This window comes from Mizuhopecten yessoensis, unplaced genomic scaffold (assembly GCF_002113885.1).
Source record: "Mizuhopecten yessoensis strain PY_sf001 unplaced genomic scaffold, ASM211388v2 scaffold716345, whole genome shotgun sequence".
Taxonomy (NCBI): domain Eukaryota; kingdom Metazoa; phylum Mollusca; class Bivalvia; order Pectinida; family Pectinidae; genus Mizuhopecten; species Mizuhopecten yessoensis.
The window spans coordinates 764,021-786,157 of NW_018480070.1; the positions used below are offsets into that span (position 1 = coordinate 764,021).

At 38.6% G+C, this 22,137-nt stretch overlaps 1 protein-coding gene across 5 annotated transcripts; it reads left to right on the plus strand.

Moving 5' to 3' along the window:
- Positions 1–949: 949 nt before the first annotated feature.
- On the plus strand, positions 950–20,074 carry LOC110443401 (mucolipin-3-like). 5 transcript variants are annotated; one of them, XM_021487598.1, is made up of 13 exons: positions 950–1,231; positions 2,559–2,909; positions 4,251–4,442; positions 5,357–5,504; positions 5,952–6,045; positions 7,697–7,793; positions 9,031–9,133; positions 9,436–9,539; positions 11,906–12,055; positions 12,664–12,777; positions 13,496–13,618; positions 14,487–14,693; positions 19,625–20,074. In XM_021487598.1, the coding sequence occupies exons 2-13, from the start codon at positions 2,676–2,678 to the stop codon at positions 19,679–19,681; spliced, it is 1,623 nt and encodes a 540-aa protein (XP_021343273.1). In that variant the 5' UTR covers positions 950–1,231; positions 2,559–2,675; the 3' UTR covers positions 19,682–20,074. The 5 variants fall into 5 exon arrangements, with proteins under 5 accessions (XP_021343273.1, XP_021343277.1, XP_021343275.1 ...); XM_021487602.1 differs by having other exon boundaries at positions 11,909–12,055; XM_021487600.1 differs by having other exon boundaries at positions 950–1,220.
- Positions 20,075–22,137: the final 2,063 nt, after the last annotated feature.

Here is a 22,137-nt window from a genome sequence, read left to right on the forward strand (position 1 = left end):
AAGCAAAAATTACAAAAAGGACAGAAAATGCCGCGGTAGGGCGCAGCTAAAGAACTGTGTCCTCGCGAATGCGAGTAAAAGTCTTAGTCATGGTTTCTTAAATCATCCATTCACCTGAGTTCGCGAAGCGCGCACGACAAAGTATGCTGCATGCATCAGATACAGTTTTTGAGTTGTATCATCCTGATATTGGGGACCTGTTTTTGCACCTAATAAATTGTGAACAAAGGTAGCAGTGTCATGTTGATCAATATAATTGAACACATTCAATCCAAACTTATGCAGGGTCATCTGAAGAAAATGAGCCCGGAGTTCGCTGGTGTACTCGCAGGTACAGCAATAGTGAGATATGTTGGAAGAATTTGTCACTGATTTCAGTTTTGATACGTCAACCACAGAAAGGATATGCCTTTAAATGCACCTGCCGTTTATAACTGTGAATTGTTTGTACTAAATTTGTTTTTCATAAGGTATAATATCCATAGTGATCTTCCTGCTTTGATATTCTTCGTTTTTTATTATTATGTTTATTAATTCATTTAAAATTATTTCTACTTTTGTCGACCTTCAAGAAATTCGATACGTCACGAAACGGAAGATAATCAACAATTAAGGTTTTCCTGGTTCTAGTTATAACAATTATCAGCCTTCAATGTAAAAAAAAAATGATTAAAAGAATGTGTGTCCTTATCGTGTACCGTTTAGGTAATACGATATATAATCAAACACATGGCCATTAAAAAGGTGTGACAGAGAAATGTCGATTGCATGAAAAGACCGTTTAAATTTCTGCCAGTTTCCGCGTCACTGTAACCAATGAAGCGCTTTTATATAATATTCGGCCTCGAGCATCGTCATCCATACGTCCTAGAGACAAAGGAAACATTAACAAGGAAACCATTGAAAAAGGATCAGGAAGATAAGACCCAGTGTTCCGTTAGGGTAGGAACCTTCTGTGTCATACATGATACCCGCCATTTAAATCTTTGTCAAATTCAGGTAAAGTCACGTTCTCACATCGACACATTCTAGGATACAGTATGACATCTCATCCAGTGCTAGCTAATGATACCTTCAGAGCCACAGTACAGTATGAGGGCCCGTCTAGTCCTGAGACATAGACCTCGGGAGGTGACACGAAATCACAAGGCATTATGATGGCGTCCATAAAGCGAGTCCATATTTTTCATCAACCTGGAAATCCTGTGGCGTTCCTTTAAGTTAGTATGAGGTATGGTATTGTAAAGGGACGAAATGCTTTAAGTTGTATATCCAACTTCTTGAGATACAGTGTTATCATACGGCTGTAACTCTAATTTGTTGGTACTAAGAATGGCAGTGAGAAGTTTTGCTTGGCAAGCGACAGACAGACAGACAGACGGGCACGACGAAAGATAGATGACAAGTGGATCGACAGACGGGACGACAGACAGACAGGTTATAACATAAATCGAAAGGACAAGTAGTAAACTGGCCAACAGAGATACCAACTGTCAGGACGACGGGCACATCGACCATAAGACTGGCCAAAAGAGAGGACGAACGTCAGGACGGGAGATAGACCAACAGATCAACAGACAACAAGACAGAAAAACAGGCCAATAGCAGTGGCGGATCCAGAGACATAGGGTGTGTGTGTGTCCAATTTCAGGGGGGAGGGGGGTTTCCAAGTGGAAAATGGAGAAAATACATAATTTGCTAAAAAAATGCTCAGGATGGGGGTGGGATGTCGACAGACAGAACGATAGACGGGTTGACAGAGAGGCCGAAAGACCAACAGAGAGGATTAAAGACTAGATGGCAGCCAGACAGACAGACAGATAGACAGGCAGGACGACAGACAGACCAACAGCAGACAGTCAGGACGCCAATATGACGGAAGACAGATCGACAGACACAACGACAGACTGAACGGTAGACTGACAGCCATGCCGAGAGACAGGACGTCATTCATAATGTCCTCCTGATCAGCACATTGGACACAAAATTATGCATATTTACCGTATTTCCGGTGATTGTTTTTCAATATAACCTGTATGGGGAAGTTGGATGTCTGTAATTAAAGTCCCGACAGGAAGATTTGTTAAATATGTGTGAAACCTCCCTACACATCAGTCACTATACGAAACACGATTAAAGGTAAGATGACATTTTAGATTTTATATGGTATTTGTGGAACGACTCTCAGAAGTTTTTAGTTACATGTTTAAATATGTAGTCATATAATAAATCAATGTGTGATTTGTGTGTTGGGGTGTGTTGGGGTGGGGGGCAGTCTTTCTCACCACTACGTTTGTAGTGGTGAGAAAGACTGCATGTTTCTTGTATAGACAAATTGAGTCTATTATATGTAGGTATGTAGGATATCGATATTCTACACGAGGGTGAAGAAGTCGGGTCAGAACCGAGGCTGTAACGTCATAATAGTACAGGTCACCGAGTGCACCAATGTGGGATACACGTATCCGACAATGGTGATCCGCATTGGTCACGTGTGAAATTCATTTTCAATTAAGCACGAATGAAGTTTTACGTATTTTGTTTTTTTCATTTGACAGATTGTTGTTACTGATTCTGGTGTAAATGCCATTCGGCCTGTATATTCCTGAACATTTTCTAATCTTGGTGATATATTAATTCAGTCATAACACAGCTGATAATTCGATTAAAACAACATGGCCTCCTTTGAGATGAAATCGAGATCGGAGGATACACAAGAAATCGAGAACAATAACCAAAACCAAAGAGAACCGGAAGTCGAGTTGGAACAAAGCCTGAAGCATGCGCTGCAGCAACACTTTCGAAATCCTTTCGCTGCTAGCTGTAGCGGCTGTAAAGTAGGCAGACCTAGTGAAACTCCAGTGAAGCTGGCAGTGCTCGCCATCAAACTGTTATTCGTCATCGTTACAGTTAAGTGAAATTTATATGGAAATATCTTAAATGTATATGAATTCACGGTAGTCTATTGGTAGGACGCCGGTCTCGTGGCCTAAGGGTTACGGGTTCGAGTCACGTCACGCAACAGTGCTGTATCTTTGGACAAGATATACTTTACTCCGCTTGTTCAAGTCTATGCAGCTGTAAATGAGTACGTGGTTGAGCAGCGTTTGAATTGTCGAATATGATAGCTGCATGTGAGCGCCGAAATGGCAGCACCGGCTGTCTGCTCTCCAGGGAGCCGAGAAAGCTATTGGCTTGTTGCAAAGGCCGTAGAACCAAGGATAATAATTTGTGAACCGCTTTGAGACAACCTACGAACAAGGTTGTGATAAAGCGGTATATAAGAACCTCGAATTATTATCATTTTTAATGAGTAGATTCTTAATGGGGAAATCTTTGTGTTCAAATTTGTATCATTTGAATGAATTGAAGCATTTTACATATTTCTGTCTAAACAGGAACTAATAAACCTTCAAAATATCGTTTATATTTAAATCAAAATTAAAATTCTTTAATCTAGTTGAGCTTTACAGTTCTCTCGAGTATAACATCACGTACATGTACATCACATCAACATGGTATGTGGGTTACTATATACACACTTCATTTCTGAAGGATTGTAAAAATCTGTACATTCAACATGAATTTATAATTAGACACAATCTTTATAATAACAGATGTAAGTGAAATATTCTTACTTGTCAAAATATAGCATGAACTCGTTGACGAAAGTGAAATAAATCAAATATCAAAATAATGGATTAAATTGATGACGTAAGTGAAATATATCTATTATCAAAATAATGGTTGAAATTGTTGACGAACAACATATTTACTTACCAAAATATTGCATGAAAACCTTGACGTGAGTATTTTTATTTTTATTTCAATGATGACTGAAATTGTTGATGAATTTTCCTTTATATTATTTTCCTGATTATTAATTGTTTCGTGTTTAAGTTCATAACATGAAGAAATGAGAAATCGCGGTAACAAATACTAATCAACAGAGGGAAGCTTGAAAGACAGCATCTTCGCTAGCCAAGTGTTCGCTTCGTATACACTCCACTTACGAAGCGAACACTTGGCTAGCGAAGATGGAAAGACAGGTGATTTCATAAATTGGAAGTCGTCATGTTAATTGTTATGTAAAATGCATAGCTACAATATACAATATTATCAGTTGCAGTTTCGTGTACGAAATGTTATTAAATCGTTAATTCATAAACAAAAATACTTCATTATATATTCCTTGTTGTACATGTGTACTGTACACAAGCAATCACAATATGATATTATTAATTTTGCAGTTGGCGCATTTTGGAAATCAACGTGCCAGTTTTGCCAAATATATTGACAGAAACAATCTGGCACTGAAGCGCTTGTTACTACTGGACTGGACAAATCTATTCGAGACTATGCCCTATCCTCCGGCCACCGGACAATACGCCCTGTATAGTATAGACGAATTAATGGCACATCTCAACCACACCGTTCACAAGGTCAGTCTGGGTCCGGGCACCAGGGACATCAAAGGCAAAGTATCTTAATAAAACACATAAATCATTCAATGTAGCGAAAACTAATAACTCTTTACCTCAGTGTTAAATTTGATATCGTTATATTGCCGATGTTAACCTGACGGTATTCTATACCTCAGTGTTAGGTGGGAACTCTTTCTCTAATCTCTGATATAATTTCCTCGAATGTATCACGCTTGACGGCGCCTTAATCATTCTTAATACATTCTAATATTACTGTGATGGTGTTTTTTTTATATTTTCTATTACTTTGTTTATTTTTTTTTCAGTTTTTAAATCCATTTTATGATTTATGCTTGCTTAAATGTTATTTGAATATAACATTGCTGATTGTTGCACTTTTAAAGGTATCTAAACCAACTTCCTTATACACTAGGCTATCTATATGCTTTACCTGGCAATAATTCTGAGAATTATAATTAAATTTATTTCAGGAGATTAATTTTGCATTGCGTTCAGACAGCACCTAATAATACAGGTATGATCTCTAAGCTAGGTTGGGTGTATCTATGAATGCAAGCTGTATTTCTGATGTTTTAGAGTAAAAACACTGAGTTCTATTTGCACTGGTGAGTTTTTATTATGCTGACAATTATGTCAGAATATCAAAAACTCGTCAGAAGCCCAACAAGCATGGACCCAGTAGAGAACATTGCGGCACTCGCTGTTCCATTCGTGTCCTTTGTCCGTCAAATATGACTGAACCAAGAGAGTGCGTCAAGTGAAATGCTCTAATATGCCAGACATTAGAACAATATGCCATGGAATATGCAATAACAAGAAACGTCCAATTAGACACATAACTTAGGAAGTAAATTATTAATCTGCACTACATATATATTCTGTATAACTCTATATATTCACGTGTTTCGTAGGTGACTACTTTACCTATGACGTCAGTAGGGTCATTATTTGTGAGTAGTGACGAGGATCACCCTGTCAATATTTGTGTGGAGTACTACGATACGGGCATATACAACAGGACAACGAAAGACATACAGTTTGATCAGACTAGGAGGAAAGGTGAATCACTATAGGGAAAAGAATTATATAAATATTTATACTAAAATTTGAATATTGAGTTCGTTTTGTCGGGTTTTTCATCATCATCGGGGTTTTTTTTTTTTAAATATATGGCAAAGTTAAGTAAAACAAGGAAAAAGGAAAAATATACATTTTGTAAATGCGTTAAAGTTGAAACATTCCAAAAAAAATTATATACTGTCAACGTACTTATTTTAGCGCACCCAAATTCAATTGATATACTGGCGCACCCAAGAAACTTCAATTTGTGCATTCATAATTTAGCGCGATAATTAAAACACAAAAAACGAGAGAGAGAGAAAAAACCAATAACGCTAATATATGTACCATCACTGTACTATATAATTGGAAAGAGAAATGTTGAGGGTTTAGAAAGTATTAGACGCAAAACCAATCCTTATAGTTCTAGCCATACTGTCATTTCAGTGTGTCATGATATTGGTATTAACGACACTGACAACTACAACCTTAATCCAACCATCCCAGAACTGATGCGAGGCGAAGCCGGAGCACTTGTGAGGTATGTGAAATATTTAATAACCATTCATATTGATAAGGCGAAAGTAATCTTTTGGTATCTTCACTGATACACAAGTAAAAATTTCATGTTTAACATTTGATGATGTAAGGTAAGATCAGCTTGATGTCTGAATCCACCTCAGAACAACAGCAAATTTTGTCAATTGTACAAATAAGGATCTCATTACAAAACACGAAACTTATATTTCCATTTCCTGAACTCGTCGGAAGAAAGTGGCAAATAGGAGAGAAAATTAAAAAAATAAAATTGAAGACGACACATTTTCGTTTGAACACACAGACAGAAAAATTGAAGAAAAAGTGTATGGATAATGACAACGCCGATGATAGCATATCACTCCCCAAATAAATAAACGCTTTAAAATCTGGGAGAGGGCCTAGTAAGTTGTAAGAACTTGTGCCCAATCCCTTTGACTATTCAGTGTCAGTAAAATATGTTTGAAGGAATGAACGCTATAACACGTTAAAAACCCCCACAACAAATACATCTTTTAATACTGATAAACCGTCCTTATTTGACATATGTTTTTGTCAAATCCCCTTACTCAAGCCAGGATTAATGCTTTGATATCCCGTATAAGGATAGGTAAGGTTTAATTTCTTCTTTACAGCCAGGGTCATATAACGAGTCTGTCCAGATGGTGAAGACAGCACTAAAATGTATACTGCTTATTGTGGTGGAAATATTATGTGTGACTTCGTATCGTATAATTGTTTGAAAGCTTAAAAAAGTGGTGCTGAACATTTCAGTTGTTTAACCAGCAGATATGTATATAGACTGGAAGGACATTTAATTTGTTTTAATCCAGTTCAAGAATATATATCCGCTCAAGAAATGTTTTGGTAGATCAAACAACTAAATGGCAGACAGTATGAAGAAGGTAGCAATGATAAATGAGCGAATGCAAGCTTAAAGTTGAGCAAAGGTTGTTTATTGAAGCTAATATATATATAAAAAAAACTTATTTTACAATATACTATGCATTAAAACTTTAAAATTAGGATAATTAGTTTTCGTTTAGCATTTTGTGTCCACCAACAGTTAATGTCAGCACTTGCGCAATATAATCGGGTTGCTATGGAAAGGGTCTTGTAACACAACCAATAAGTGTTTCTATGTGACGTTTCGATAACGGTATGTACTCTGTCACCTTCATCAGAATAATGGGTACGAGTTGTCCACAAATCAATATCGATTCGGCTACGCTGTAAGCTTATAAACGATTAGTTGTTTTATATGTGAAATAACTCGATTCAGCTAAGCATACACTTATTGGTTGTGTTGCAAGAACCTTTTCATAATCCAACCTGAAAAAAATGTTTGGAAAAGGGCTTTTGAGTCGTGTTGATATTGTGGCCTCTGACTGGTATTGGGATCTCGGGATGATATTAGCTAGGGTCTTTGACCCAGGTTGATATTGTGGCCTCTGACTGGTATTGGGATCTTGGGATGGTATTAGCTAGGGTCTTGGACCCGGGTTGATATTAGAGTTTCAGGTTAAGAAAGAGTGTGTTATTGAATGACATTTTAGTATTCCCATTTTATTGACTATCACATGATGCCAACTGGTTCGAGAACTTGAATAAAGTGATTAACGTATTTTAGCTAGGCCCTTATTTTCTCCCCTTAGATTGATCCACCTACAAGTTGAGTTTGCCGTGGATTCCATTCATGTAGACATGGAGAAACCCGATATCAGCCCAAGATGCTTCCACATCCAAGGAAAGGTATAATCATTGATATAAAATATGTAACGTTAATTTTATTTTTATCTTAACTTCAAATTTTAGGCTGATTTTGTAATAAATGCCATGGGAAATGGTCTGTTCCTCTGAATAGAACCTTTTTTCTTGCATTACAAACTAATGGAAAGTCTTATCTTAAGAGAACTTTTTTCTTTTCATATAAAGCCTGTATATGACTCTCAGCATGTTAAAGACGCAATAACTGTGAATTTTTAAGAAACAAAAATCTTTTACTCACGAAACTTAGTTGATAGTCCCATGTGTTCATGTAATTTGTCTACTGAAACTACAGAACATTTCCTCCTCCAATGTCCTGACTACCAGCAGCTGAAAATCCAATGTTTTAGTCGCCTACCTCCTAACTATAATGTAAGCTTTTTACTTTATGGTAGACCCGAACTACCAATTCACTTAAACGAGACTATTTTTGACTGTGTTCAAAACTTCATCATTCAGTCTAGACGTTTTTAAAGAAAATTTAACTTCATTCATATCAGTAATCATGTTTGTTGTGGTGATACTTGCAATTACTTGAATATCGCATTGGTCTGCGTAGAGTGTTACAGATCCTTAGTGCCAGTTCAGAATTGCATTTGTAGTTTTAATTTGTTTTCATAACATACTACATAAACTTTCCACAACATGTACAGACACAGCGCTCTTTCATCAAATATCGTTTGTACTCATGCAATCAGCGTTTGTTCTCTCAATGCAGTTTTAATGCCCATCGCTTCCCCATCAAACATAATCCCCATCCCACTATAAATCCTTGCACCCTTTCTCTTTCTTTTCCCTGCACATGTTATACTTTATATGTATATATATTTATATGAATTATAATATTGTCAGTACTGATCCATAGCTGTTGTTATGTCTATAAGGAGACGGATTTACATAAGTACTATGTACTTGTTTCTGGATCCTTTTCTGTATTTATAACCATGTACTATTGTAATTTAACATCAATAAAATAAAGTTTAAACTAAAAATAAATCTTTGAAGAAAAGCTCATAGCAATGAAAAGTTTCAAACTAAAACGAAACATGGTTATTTTGTTTTTCTTCTTCAATGTTATTCTTCCAGCTAACTTTAAACCTATAGAAAGGAAGGTCATCTCTTAAATAAGATTATGTATTAAATCATGGATAGTTTATTACAGCGCGCTGGTAAAACATTCATATATCATCATAGAAATGTATTTACAATCTGTACATTACAGATATTGTTCGATAACTCGGATATCAATGGGCAGATGCCTGTCCGACTCGAGTCAGACGTGTTGGAAATGGTGTGCACACTCAACGGAGCTGTGACTAGTCGGAGTAGGTATTTATGATAAGGATTTTTTTTTCAAATCTTTAAAACTTACTTGAAAATATAACTCATCAAAATATAAACGCCATTTAATAGTTGTAATATGATAAAAATATATTTTATCTTCCTCGGAAAAAGGTTTTGAAAATTTGGCTGTGTTTCCCTTTCATTTGGTTTAACATCCTCGCGTTAGGCTAGGTCAAAAGAAGACGGAATTAGCTCAGTAGTATGGCTAAACAATTTGTCCGGTATGAATTATTCGCCATTTGCATTGTTCGGGTACTCTGCCAAAGTTCTCTTGGGTTTGTAGGTGACGTCAGTGCGTTTGTCCTGTGCAGCTTCAGTATCCTGTTCACGTCACTAAGTCTAGTGTTCTGTTTGTGTTCTGTGGTTAAATCGGTATCTCTGTGCTGCGTAAGTGTTTTCACGATAGTATTACGACATCCCTATCATAATAGTACTAATAAGTAATGTCGGGCAAACAGTCCATAACAGCTTAACTATATATATATAGAATCTTACAAGAGTTTCCATTTCATGAGATTTATGAAACGAGTCTAAGTCTAAGACTCTGGCGAGCTAAACTGAAAAATTCGTGCCGAGTTTCATAAATTTCACATGAAATAAAACGAGTGTGAGATCCTTTTTATAACATAATCAAGATTTGTGGCATTTATTCGTGTAAAACGACAATTTTCATGCAACCTTGACATTTAAGAAGCCGCCATTTTGACTCCAGTGCACAAGTCTGTGACGGAATGTACTTGTCCTAGGCGTGACGTCACAATTGAAAATATTGAGGGCTGATATGTCATATTACATGGGTTAGTACGCAAACCATGGGTATATTTAGGGGATAGTACGTTGTTTTGAGCTCCGTAGTAAAGTAGTCTCTGACCTGTGGCGGCGACGTGTCATTCTGCAGCGGTCTGACCAATCAGAAAGAAGCTTTCAAAAGTCGGTCATTTAGCCCCGCCCATAATTGCGAGCATTCCATCTGTACGTCCTGAATCCTGTTACCAAAGTTTATACGACACATTTGGATTAATATTGAACAAATTCTAACATTTTCATGTCGGTATGCATTCCAATCTGTGTGTATCGACACAATCGATGATTATTTGTTAACATCTTAGACTGAAGTCGAGTTTTGTGCAAAATTCATACGACACATGTAAAATGTTTCGTTTGATTTCGGATGTAACTAGATGCCTACACACGGATGGAACGAACGTTTCAGTAATAAATGAAGTTAAGAACAAGGAATATTTATGATTTATTCTCAATTTATTCAACAAGTACATTGCAAAGGTCCTTTCTGTTCTGTTGTCAGCGGGACCTGCTTCGACGACACTTTAGACCGTAAACTTTGCCATAAAATACACCAAAACATTACTAAAATGGTGAATTACTGTCTTTACAGACACAATCGTTCAGATGTAATAATTGTAAATGTTAACATTTGAATTGTGAATGGCAAATTGTCCAGTGAGTTTTTGTGAGTTCTGATGAAGGACAAGTTGACTTTGTTGTGTGACGTCAGACGGTTGAGGGCAAGGTCGAACGTTTTGTTGTTGACGAACCAGCTGATTGTGAAGGGGGGTATTGCACTGTTGAGGACGTGGCCTTGGGTAGGTTGAGTCTTGACGTACAACTGCTTTGCCTTGGAGAATATCAGAGTGTTGACGTTTTTGGGAATCTGAACTGTCAGAGTTATAATGTTTCAGAGACGACTCGTTACGGTGACCTAAAATTCACATGATAGCTCTAGACTCTACTCCTGCGTGCGACGAAACTGTGATTGATGTAGCACGAACACAAAGGTTGGTGTATGAACGATTAAGGGATGCTGTGCTGGAAACAGTTTTCATCATATTGTTAAGAGTATTTATGCCTAACGGTTTGTTTTGGTACCAAACGGAATCCGTGCAATGTACCGCATGTTTTGGTTTTTGAAAGAATGCGTCGCATTTCGGATTTAACTTACTGATGTAAGTTTTCAACGACTGCACTGGACAGTCAACATCGTCCGATGCGTACATACGTGGTTTTGAATTTTCCTTTTCATTCAAATCACCAGGGTGGGTTCTTTGTTGCCTCGTTATAACCTAGCTCTACATATTCTCTACCTGTGTCGTCAACTTTGAACAAAAATGATTCCTGTTTCAAATTTCTTTGATTTTCATTGCCACGCCGTGCAAAATTATAGGTCAGGTCAAACTACGCCTTTTGTAGAAGACCACTTGGTTGTTTTTGTGCTTGCCAAAGGTAGTTTTGAAGTGTGGACATATCACCATCGGATATATCCAATGTATCCAATCAAAAATAAAACCGAGGTGCAGGATGATCGTGTGCTTTATTGCAGGAGCTGAAGGTCTTTAAACTCTATGTACTGGATTATTTAAAGTTCAAAACCCGAGTGAAAAATAATGATGTTAGAGAGTTTATCGGCTTCGACTTTTCTAATTTTGCGTTGACGCCGATACTTCATTCTGTTTTACATTATTTATAGTAAAAGTACCTTTGAACGTAAACTCTTATGTTCGCGCATCGGCGACATTATCCAAGTTATGCATATCACGATTTAATTTTACATTTATACATATTATGTAACAATCAGTAATACAGTGAAAATTGTCTAGCGATTATCATTACTTAGCGCTTTCTAATAAGCATGATAATTATTCATACCGTTATTACCGGTAACATATTAAGCACGTTTACTGTATAACACAAACTGAATAATAAGAGAAGTTTCTCACTTTTTTTTATCTCTAAAGAAGACGAGAAAATACATCAAGACCAAATTTGACACTCCTTTATCCCTGTCGGAGCAATTGGAGATTATCAACGCGAGAGAGCTGGTAACCATGGTGGGGGACGCGATCATGTTGACTGGACTTATCCTCTACATCGTACTCAACTCGAGGGTAGGCACATGTTTTAGTTCCATATCACCGCTGAATGATGGAAACGGCATAGCAAACCTAGTAATCGGACGATTGGCATATAAATAGGGCATGTATATGTGTAATAAAAGGTGGTTGAACTGTGTTTTATAAACTTTAAGTTACTTGGTCCGTGCGAAACAAATGCTCCCCCACTTTTCCAAGGTTATTTTTCCCAATTCACTTCCTTATCAACCACTCCTACGTCTCGCATACTTATTTCTATTGTATATATGGCAAAGTGCACTTTTTCGTACTTTCGATTTTCAGAATTTTCAAGGTGGAAACCTTTAATAAATCTGTCTATATGTTCAACACAAGATACAGATCATTTTAACATGTGTCCACAAAACTTGTGCCACTTGTTAACAGTGTGAAATCAAATTTGGGAATTTGTTCGTTTGTTTGTATTTCTGTTAAAAAGAGTCATGTTGTTGTTGTGCATGCAATTTATGTCAACAATTCGCTACAACAAGTAACATTGTCGCTATTTCCCTTTTGTAGGCTAACCATTTTATCAACTATGAGTGTATAGCATTAACTCCGTCATAGTAACGAGCACCGCCTCTGTTTGTTATTGTTGTGTTTAGGTGATGAGTTCATCCTCCTTCCTGTACGATCTATGTGGTGTCCTGCTCGGCTCCAGCTTCATCCTGATCTGTTTCGGGGCCCTCCACTTCCTCTCCTTCAACAAGGGCTTCCATGTGTGTACCTGTTTACTGCCGTGATAAGTCTGCTGCTGTAGGACGACGACAAGCGCTTGGCTGAGCTTCACCTCAAGCTTAACTTTCAATATTTCCAAATTTCATGAATACATTAATTAAATAATCTGTAACAATGTCCCTTAAGTTAAAGCACACCATCAAGTTTAAATATCCCTGGGTAGTAATTAAAAAAATATATTTGGTTAAGTTCTTTTCTACAGAAATGTTCCATAAAACAGCTCATTACGAGTGCATTTAACAAAGTATTCAAAAGTTAATAAATATCAAAGGCTACAACGATCGAACCCTATCCACCACCAATCATGCAGAGTATCAAAATGAGAGATGGAAACTTTTACAAGGGAAATTACTCCAAGCCAGAATTGATTCTGTTGGTTACTTCATTCTCCATTTATAAGGGGACAAACTCAAAGACGAAAAATCTTTTAACTAATCTTGATATTATTACCGATGCCGTGGTACCCTTTACTTTATTTATTATATCTTAAACGTCTATGTCTTCAATATTTCCCAAATCTTTTACAATTTTACACTGACTATCACAAAGACATAGATCACTCTGATATGTGAGGTCTTAAAGAGTTGTATTGAACGTTTATTCAATGTGCTGATATTATTTTCACTATAAGTGAGGTTGTATATTTGCAAAATGCTTGTATCAAATCTGTAATATGTCAAATTTTGTTGTGATTTACAGATTCTTTTCGATGTGATGGAGAATTCATTACTCCCTGTGTTCCGGTTCCTTGTATGTGCGGCGATACTGTTCATAGCCTTCGCTCTGTGTGGCTGGATGGTGATGGGACCATATCACATCAAGGTACATGATATTAAAAGTCAAACATTTATAAAATAATTTACATCATATCATCATGGTGCATAATTTATCCCCTGTCAACTAAATCTATTTTACCATATATAGCAGTGTTCTATTAAGGGACATAATCGGGCGCGCAGGTGTAAGCAAATAAGTAGTTGCATGCATCACAGATATCCTCAAATGTACTATTTGATTTGTATGTATTGTGCAAATCGAATAAGCGATTTAATGTATGGTATCAAAAATAAAAATAAAGTTGATTCTTTTGTCCATTATGGTAAATAAAATACATGTACCTCAATATTAAATAAATTTATGTCAAATATTGCTCTCAAAAGCCACCAAAATCTGCGTTCGCCAGTTTCAGACAAAAAGAATCGACTAATCAATTATTTCAGACGTTGGCGGATGTATAGAGAATGTGAGGATGTCAAAAGTTTAGAAAGCAGTTTTCTATTGCCGATTTCAGTTAACGTTTAAGAAATGTTACGGCATGACCTTATTACCACTTTTCCGATTTAAGCGCCTTGATTATTGGTGTCTTGCACACTTTCCAGAATTCGATGACATCAAGATGGTCGGAAATGAAACGATTCTAGAGGATCATGGCCGTTCATTATTTCCTTTATTTTTTGTTAAACTTTTTTTCCTCTATCACTGTGTTATCTTAATTATCAATTATGCGTTTGGGTTTTGCCCAGTGTATTGACGAATTTTGTTTACTTACTTCGATGATAAAAACTTTAAGATGAATAATCTCAAATATCATTCAACTTAATATAGTTATGCCGTATGACGTTAAACTTTTTTGAAGTATAGATAGAAACAAAAATAACTATCAATTCAAGCAAATGTGGTCTTATTGCAGTTCACGTCGATCTTCAGCACGTTCCGGTGCCTGTTCGGACTGATTGCCGGAGATGAGATATACGTGACGCTAGCTGCCATTGAAGACGAGTTCTCGTTCCCATGGTGGTTCTGTGCTGTCTTTGTCACACTTTACATCACAATATTTACTATCGTGGCGCTCAACATTCTCATCGCCATCTTCACGGCCAGCTATGACAGCATAAAGGTAGGTAATCTTCACGGCTAGCTATGACAGCATAAAGGGAGGTAATCTTCACGGCCAGCCGCTATGACAGCATAAAGGTAGGTAATCTTCACGGCCAGCCGCTATGACAGAATAGAGGTAGGTAATCTTCACGGCCAGATATGACAGCATACAGGTAGGTCATCTTCACGGCCAGCCGCTATGACAGCATAAAGGTAGGTAATCTTCACGGCCAGCTATAACAGCATAAAGGTAGGTAATCTTCACGGCCAGCTATGATAGCATAAAGGTAGGTAATCTTCACGGCCAAATATGATAGCATAAAGGTAGGTAATCTTCACGGCCAACTATGGCAGCATAAAGGTAGGTAATCTTCACGGCCAGCTATGATAGCATAAAGGTAGGTAATCTTCACGGCCAGCTATGACAGCATAAAGGTAGGTAATCTTCACGGCCAGCTATGACAGCATAAAGGTAGGTAATCTTCACGGCCAGCTATGACAGCATAAAGGTAGGTAATCTTCACGGCCAGCTATGACAGCATAAAGGTAGGTAATCTTCACGGCCAGCTATGACAGCATAAAGGTAGGTAATCTTCACGGCCAGCTATGACAGCATAAAGGTAGGTAATCTTCACGGCTAGCTATGACAGCATAAAGGTAGGTAATCTTCACGGCTAGCTATGACAGCATAAAGGTAGGTAATCTTCACGGCCAGCTATGACAGCATAAAGGTAGGTAATCTTCACGGCCAGCTATGACAGCATAAAGGTAGGTAATCTTCACGGCCAGCTATGACAGCATAAAGGTAGGTAATCTTCACGGCCAGCTATGACAGCATAAAGGTAGGTAATCTTCACGGCCAGCTATGACAGCATAAAGGTAGGTAATCTTCACGGCCAGCTATGACAGCATAAAGGTAGGTAATCTTCACGGCCAGCTATGACAGCATAAAGGTAGGTAATCTTCACGGCCAGCTATGACAGCATAAAGGTAGGTAATCTTCACGGCCAGCTATGACAGCATAAAGGTAGGTAATCTTCACGGCCAGCTATGACAGCATAAAGGTAGGTAATCTTCACGGCCAGCTATGACAGCATAAAGGTAGGTAATCTTCACGGCCAGCTATGACAGCATAAAGGTAGGTAATCTTCACGGCCAGCTATGACAGCATAAAGGTAGGTAATCTTCACGGCCAGCTATGACAGCATAAAGGTAGGTAATCTTCACGGCCAGCTATGACAGCATAAAGGTAGGTAATCTTCACGGCCAGCTATGACAGCATAAAGGTAGGTAATCTTCACGGCCAGCTATGACAGCATAAAGGTAGGTAATCTTCACGGCCAGCTATGACAGCATAAAGGTAGGTAATCTTCACGGCCAGCTATGACAGCATAAAGGTAGGTAATCTTCACGGCCAGCTATGACAGCATAAAGGTAGGTAATCTTCACGGCCAGCTATGACAGCATAAAGGTAGGTAATCTTCACGGCCAGCTATGACAGCATAAAGGTAGGTAATCTTCACGGCCAGCTATGACAGCATAAAGGTAGGTAATCTTCACGGCCAGCTATGACAGCATAAAGGTAGGTAATCTTCACGGGCAGCTATGACAGCATAAAGGTAGGTAATCTTCACGGCCAGCTATGACAGCATAAAGGTAGGTAATCTTCACGGCCAGCTATGACAGCATAAAGGTAGGTAATCTTCACGGCCAGCTATGACAGCATAAAGGTAGGTAATCTTCACGGCCAGCTATGACAGCATAAAGGTAGGTAATCTTCACGGCCAGCTATGACAGCATAAAGGTAGGTAATCTTCACGGCCAGCTATGACAGCATAAAGGTAGGTAATCTTCACGGCCAGCTATGACAGCATAAAGGTAGGTAATCTTCACGGCCAGCTATGACAGCATAAAGGTAGGTAATCTTCACGGCCAGCTATGACAGCATAAAGGTAGGTAATCTTCACGGCCAGCTATGACAGCATAAAGGTAGGTAATCTTCACGGCCAGCTATGACAGCATAAAGGTAGGTAATCTTCACGGCCAGCTATGACAGCATAAAGGTAGGTAATCTTCACGGCCAGCTATGACAGCATAAAGGTAGGTAATCTTCACGGCCAGCTATGACAGCATAAAGGTAGGTAATCTTCACGGCCAGCTATGACAGCATAAAGGTAGGTAATCTTCACGGCTAGCTATGACAGCATAAAGGTAGGTAATCTTCACGGCTAGCTATGACAGCATAAAGGTAGGTAATCTTCACGGCTAGCTATGACAGCATAAAGGTAGGTAATCTTCACGGCTAGCTATGACAGCATAAAGGTAGGTAATCTTCACGGCTAGCTATGACAGCATAAAGGTAGGTAATCTTCACGGCTAGCTATGACAGCATAAAGGTAGGTAATCTTCACGGCTAGCTATGACAGCATAAAGGTAGGTAATCTTCACGGGAAGCTATGTGTATAAAGGTAGGTAATCTTCACGGCTAGCTATGATAGCACAAAGGTAGGTAATCTTCACGGCTAGCTATGACAGCATAAAGGTAGGTAATCTTCACGGCTAGCTATGACAGCATAAAGGTAGGTAATCTTCACGGCCAGCTATGACAGCATACAGGTAGGTAATCTTCACGGCCAGCTATGATAGCATACAGGTAGGTAATCTTCACGGCCAGATATGATAGCATAAAGGTAGGTAATCTTCACGGCTAGCTATGACAGCATAAAGGTAAGTAATCTTCACGGCCAGCTATGATAGCATAAAGGTAGGTAATCTTCACGGCCAGCTATGACAGCATACAGGTAGGTAATCTTCACGGCCAGCCGCTATGACAGAATAAAGGTAGGTAATCTTCACGGCCTGATATGACAGCATACAGGTAGGTCATCTTTACGGCCAGCTGTGATAGCATAAAGGTAGGTAATCTTCACGGCCAGCTATAACAGCATAAAGGTAGGGAATCTTCACGGCTAGCTATGACAGCATCAAGGGAGGTAATCTGCACGGCCAGCTATGATAGCATAAAGGTAGGTAATCTTCACGGCTAGCTATGACAGCATCAAGGTAGGTAATCTGCACGGCCAGCTATGATAGCATAAAGGTAGATAATCTTCACGGCCAGATATGATAGCATAAATGTAGGTAATCTTAACGGCTAGCTATGACAGCATAAAGGTAGGTAATCTTCACGGCCAGCTATGACAGCATAAAGGTAGGTAATCTTCACGGCCAGATATGATAGCATAAAGGTAGGTAATTCACGGCCAGCTATGATAGCATAAAGGTAGGTAATCTGCACGGCTAGCTATGACAGCATAAAGGGAGGTAATCTTCACGGACAGCTATGACAGCATAAAGGTAGGTAAGCTTCACGGCCAGCTATGATAGCATAAAGGTAGATAATCTTCACGGCCAGATATGATAGCATAAATGTAGGTAATCTTAACGGCTAGCTATGACAGCATAAAGGCAGGTAATCTTCACGGCTAGCTATGACAGCAGAAAGGTAAGTAATCTTCACGGCCAGCTATGATAGCATAAAGGTAGTTAATCTTCACGGCTAGCTATGACAGTATAAAGGTAGGTAATCTTCACGGCCTGCTATGACAGCATAAAGGTAGGTAAGCTTCACGGCCAGCTATGATAGCATAAAGGTAGGTAATCGTCACGGCCAGCTATGACAGCATAAAGATAGGTAATCTTCACGGCCAGCTATGACAGCATAGAGGGAGGTAATCTTCACGGCCAGCCATGACAGCATAAAGGGAGGTAATCTTCACGGACAGCTATGACAGCATAAAGGTAGGTAATCGTCACGGCCAGCTATGACAGCATAAAGATAGGTAATCTTCACGTCCAGCTATGACAGCATAAAGGTAGGGAATCTTCACGGCCAGATATGATAGCATAAAGGTAGGTTTTTCACGGCCAGCTATGATAGCATAAAGGTAGGTAATCGTCACGTCCAGCTATGACAGCATAAAGGTAGGCAATCTTCACGGCCAGCTATGATAGCATAAAGGTAGGGAATCTTCACGGCCAGATATGATAGCATAAAGGTAGGTTTTTCACGGCCAGCTATGATAGCATAAAGGTAGGTAATCTTCATGGCTAGCTATGACAGCATAAAGGTAGGTACTCTTCACGGCCAGCTATGACAGCATCAAGGTAGGTAATCTTCACGGCCAGCCACTATAACAGCATAAAGGCAGGTAATCCAAAAAGCTGTCTCAAGGTTTTTTTTTATTCCTGTCTAGTGGTGGATGAGGTAGGGCACGACCATGATAGCACAAAGGTAGGTAATCTTCACGGCTAGCTATGACAGTATAAAGGTAGGTAATCTTCACGGCCAGATATGATAGCATAAAGGTAGGTTTTTCACGGCCAGCTATGATAGCATAAAGGTAGTTAATCTTCACGGCTAGCTATGACAGCAGAAAGGGAGGTAATCTTCACGGCTAGCTATGATAGCATAAAGGTAGGTAAGTAGGTAATCTTCACGGCCAGCTATGTCAGCATAAAGGTAGGTAATCTTCACGGACAGCTATGACAGCATAAAGGTAGGTAATCTTTACGGCCAGCCGCTATGACAGCATAAAGGAAGGTAATCTTCACGGCCAGATATGACAGCATAAAGGTAGGTAATCTTCACGGCCAGCCACTATAACAGCATAAAGGTAGGTAATCCAAAAAGCTGTCTCAAGGTTTTTTTTTATTCCTGTCTAGTGGTGGATGAGGTAGGGCACGACCATTCTAATAGTGGACAAAATAAATTTAACATTAAAATACAAAAATTATATTCGAAAACAAAATAATTTCGGTAAGATTTCACTATACAAGGGAACAATTGTTGTTTTAAATTGAATATTTTTCAATCCAATCGTTTTATTAAACTGTAGTTACCCACCTTGAACCATTTTGTCCCTTAATTATAATTTATTATATTTTCAGAACAAGACTAAGAGGGACCGAGTGAAGAGTAACTTAATCCGATTTATTGATGAGTGACATTGCTGTTAAGCCTTCTGATATTATTGACTACCAGCATACTTACACGTACATGTATGTTTAATGCAAGTACCCTAGGGACAATGACACACAGCTATACTTACATGTCACTAGGGTCAAGGATGCGCAACCAAATGTCACACAGGTCAAGGACACTGTTGAAAACAATGTTTTTGATGCAGAAGTTGACTTATTTTACGCTTAAGTGGATTCCTTAATCTAACCTGGTATATCACATTAAGGAAATAATGATGCCATATTAGGGTAAAAACGTGCTTTATTAAAACTGATTACATTACCGATGCAGCTTAGGATCGCTCAACTAAACGCATGTTACGGACGGTGAATTCGATCTACATTTTATGCTTCATTGACCTCCTTAATGTCCCCTTTATTTAAGGAATGATTTTTATTTTTTCAACATTTATGAGGTAATAACAACAATGGGTTTATGGACATATTGAATGCATCGCGTTAGCGATTCATGTAAAATATGTCCAAAAACCCATTGTTGTTATGACCTCATAAATGTTGAAAAAATAGATATCATTCCTTATATTTACGTTGACGAATCCTTTCAGTGGATCGATATAACAACGAATAAAACAAATAAACAGGGTTTGTTCCTGCTTATACACGGGTGCAACGCAGTGGCGAGAACAGTGTTTTTTCGCGGGGAAATGTGACACTATCGTGAGAGATCTTAGCAACCGTCAACAACAATAACACAACAAAATGTAGTTCCATATTCAATGTTTATTTGTAGCACAGGACACGTGAATACGTGGATATTTCACAAAGCACAGTTCAATAATATTTTAAGATGTAAGAATTAAGCATCTAGGTCGGTCGTTCCGAGTGAGTAGTTTTTGTAGTGTGTTACTACGCAGTGTGATCAGGTTACTATCAGTTCCCACGTGCTGAGATTCTATGAACACCTGTGTTATGCATTTATGAATGTAATTTTTGTCAATGGGTCTAAGCATACAGAATGTAAATATATAAACATACAATACGTAACGGGGAATTTCCATTGTTTGCGTGTAGGGCGAATTTAACACTGTGCGAAAAAGGAATCTGCCCGTGAAGGACGAAAGTTTAACGGGGCGAAAGTTTCCCGGTATATAGTACCACATTAAGAAAAACTGTGAAAGCCGTATCTTGGTAACATTTATTACTATCTGGATGATGATATCGCAACAATGATGGTGATGGAGGTGCTCTGCTGAACACATATTACGTTTGCTGAATTTAACCTACATTTTACGCTTCAATGACTTTTGTAATAGCTGAAGAGCAATTGTTTCGTCTATATCTGGGTATAACTGAAACATTAATCATACTTTATATTATATCAAATGTTATAAATATAAAAAAAAACTTTTCTTTTTTGCACAATTGTGTAGTGTTTTGTACTACTCGTACTCATAGCCTGTTGTACATGTACCATAGCCTAGACATATAATGATGACCGGTCAACGGGGCAAAGGAGAGTTATGACAGCGTCCTGTCGTTACCTTTTAAGCACTGTCATTTCCGAGATCAGTATCCTTTCAATAGTGTGGTGAATACGGCGAGCAAAGGTTTGTCTATACACTATGCTGTACCCAATACAGAAGGCTTAGTCTACACTTTACACGTTATCATATTCGGTTCAAGAGACTAAAATCGGTAGAAGCAATCATACGTTGTTTTTCCCTCAAAACTTGAACTCTAACTCGTGACCGCGCCAGTAACAGAGCATGTTTAGAATGTGCCCGGTGGACACGTAGAGTGCGACAAACAGGCATTAATTAAGGCATCTTTCTTCAAAACAAACAATCTACGAGAGATGGCTTGCAACTTTACAGCAATTTTACATGGGAATTCAATACAAAACTGCGACTCCAAAGAAGGTGCCAGATGCTTTGTCCGTCTGCCACACGTCCCTGGCCTTCATTTCAAGTGTTTGAAGCCAGTCCTAATGAAGAGGATTATATTTTTCGTCTATACATGAATCATCATCGGCAGTTAATCGTCAACTCTCGATACTCCATGGGTTACGCTCATTTACGCCCTCTGCACCCTTGGAATATGTCATAGCAAAATTGAAGGCTCAGTGTGCGCCACCTTGTTGATGAGACAAGAAGATATGTTGATGCACATCAAAAGAGTCTCACAGTCGCGTAACGGTAGAAGTGACCGGCTGTGAAGTAATCTTCAAAGGACAGGAATCAGCCTAGTGATCGGTCTGGTTGTTTTTTTTACCTGAGACCAATCAGTTAGCTAACCACGTGCCTTGAATTTTGCCATGAGATATTCTAGGGGTGCAGAGAGCGAAAGTGAGCGTAATCCCTGGAGTATCTAGAATGTTAATATTCCTACTACATGTAGTTACCCTTTGTACAAATGTATGAATTTCTGCAAAGGACATCCTAGATATCCAGGGGTTAAGCTCACTTTCGCTCTCACCACCC

What these genes read in the sequence shown, in the direction of transcription:
- LOC110443401 (XM_021487598.1), top strand. Translation starts at nt 2,676, where the DNA reads ATGGCCTCCTTTGAGATGAAATCGAGATCGGAGGATACACAAGAAATC. An exon ending in TGTTATTCGTCATCGTTACA is followed by an intron (nt 2,910 to 4,250) that starts GTTAAGTGAAAT and finishes TTAATTTTGCAG; the next exon opens with TTGGCGCATTTTGGAAATCA. An exon ending in ACATCGTACTCAACTCGAGG is followed by an intron (nt 12,056 to 12,663) that starts GTAGGCACATGT and finishes TGTTGTGTTTAG; the next exon opens with GTGATGAGTTCATCCTCCTT.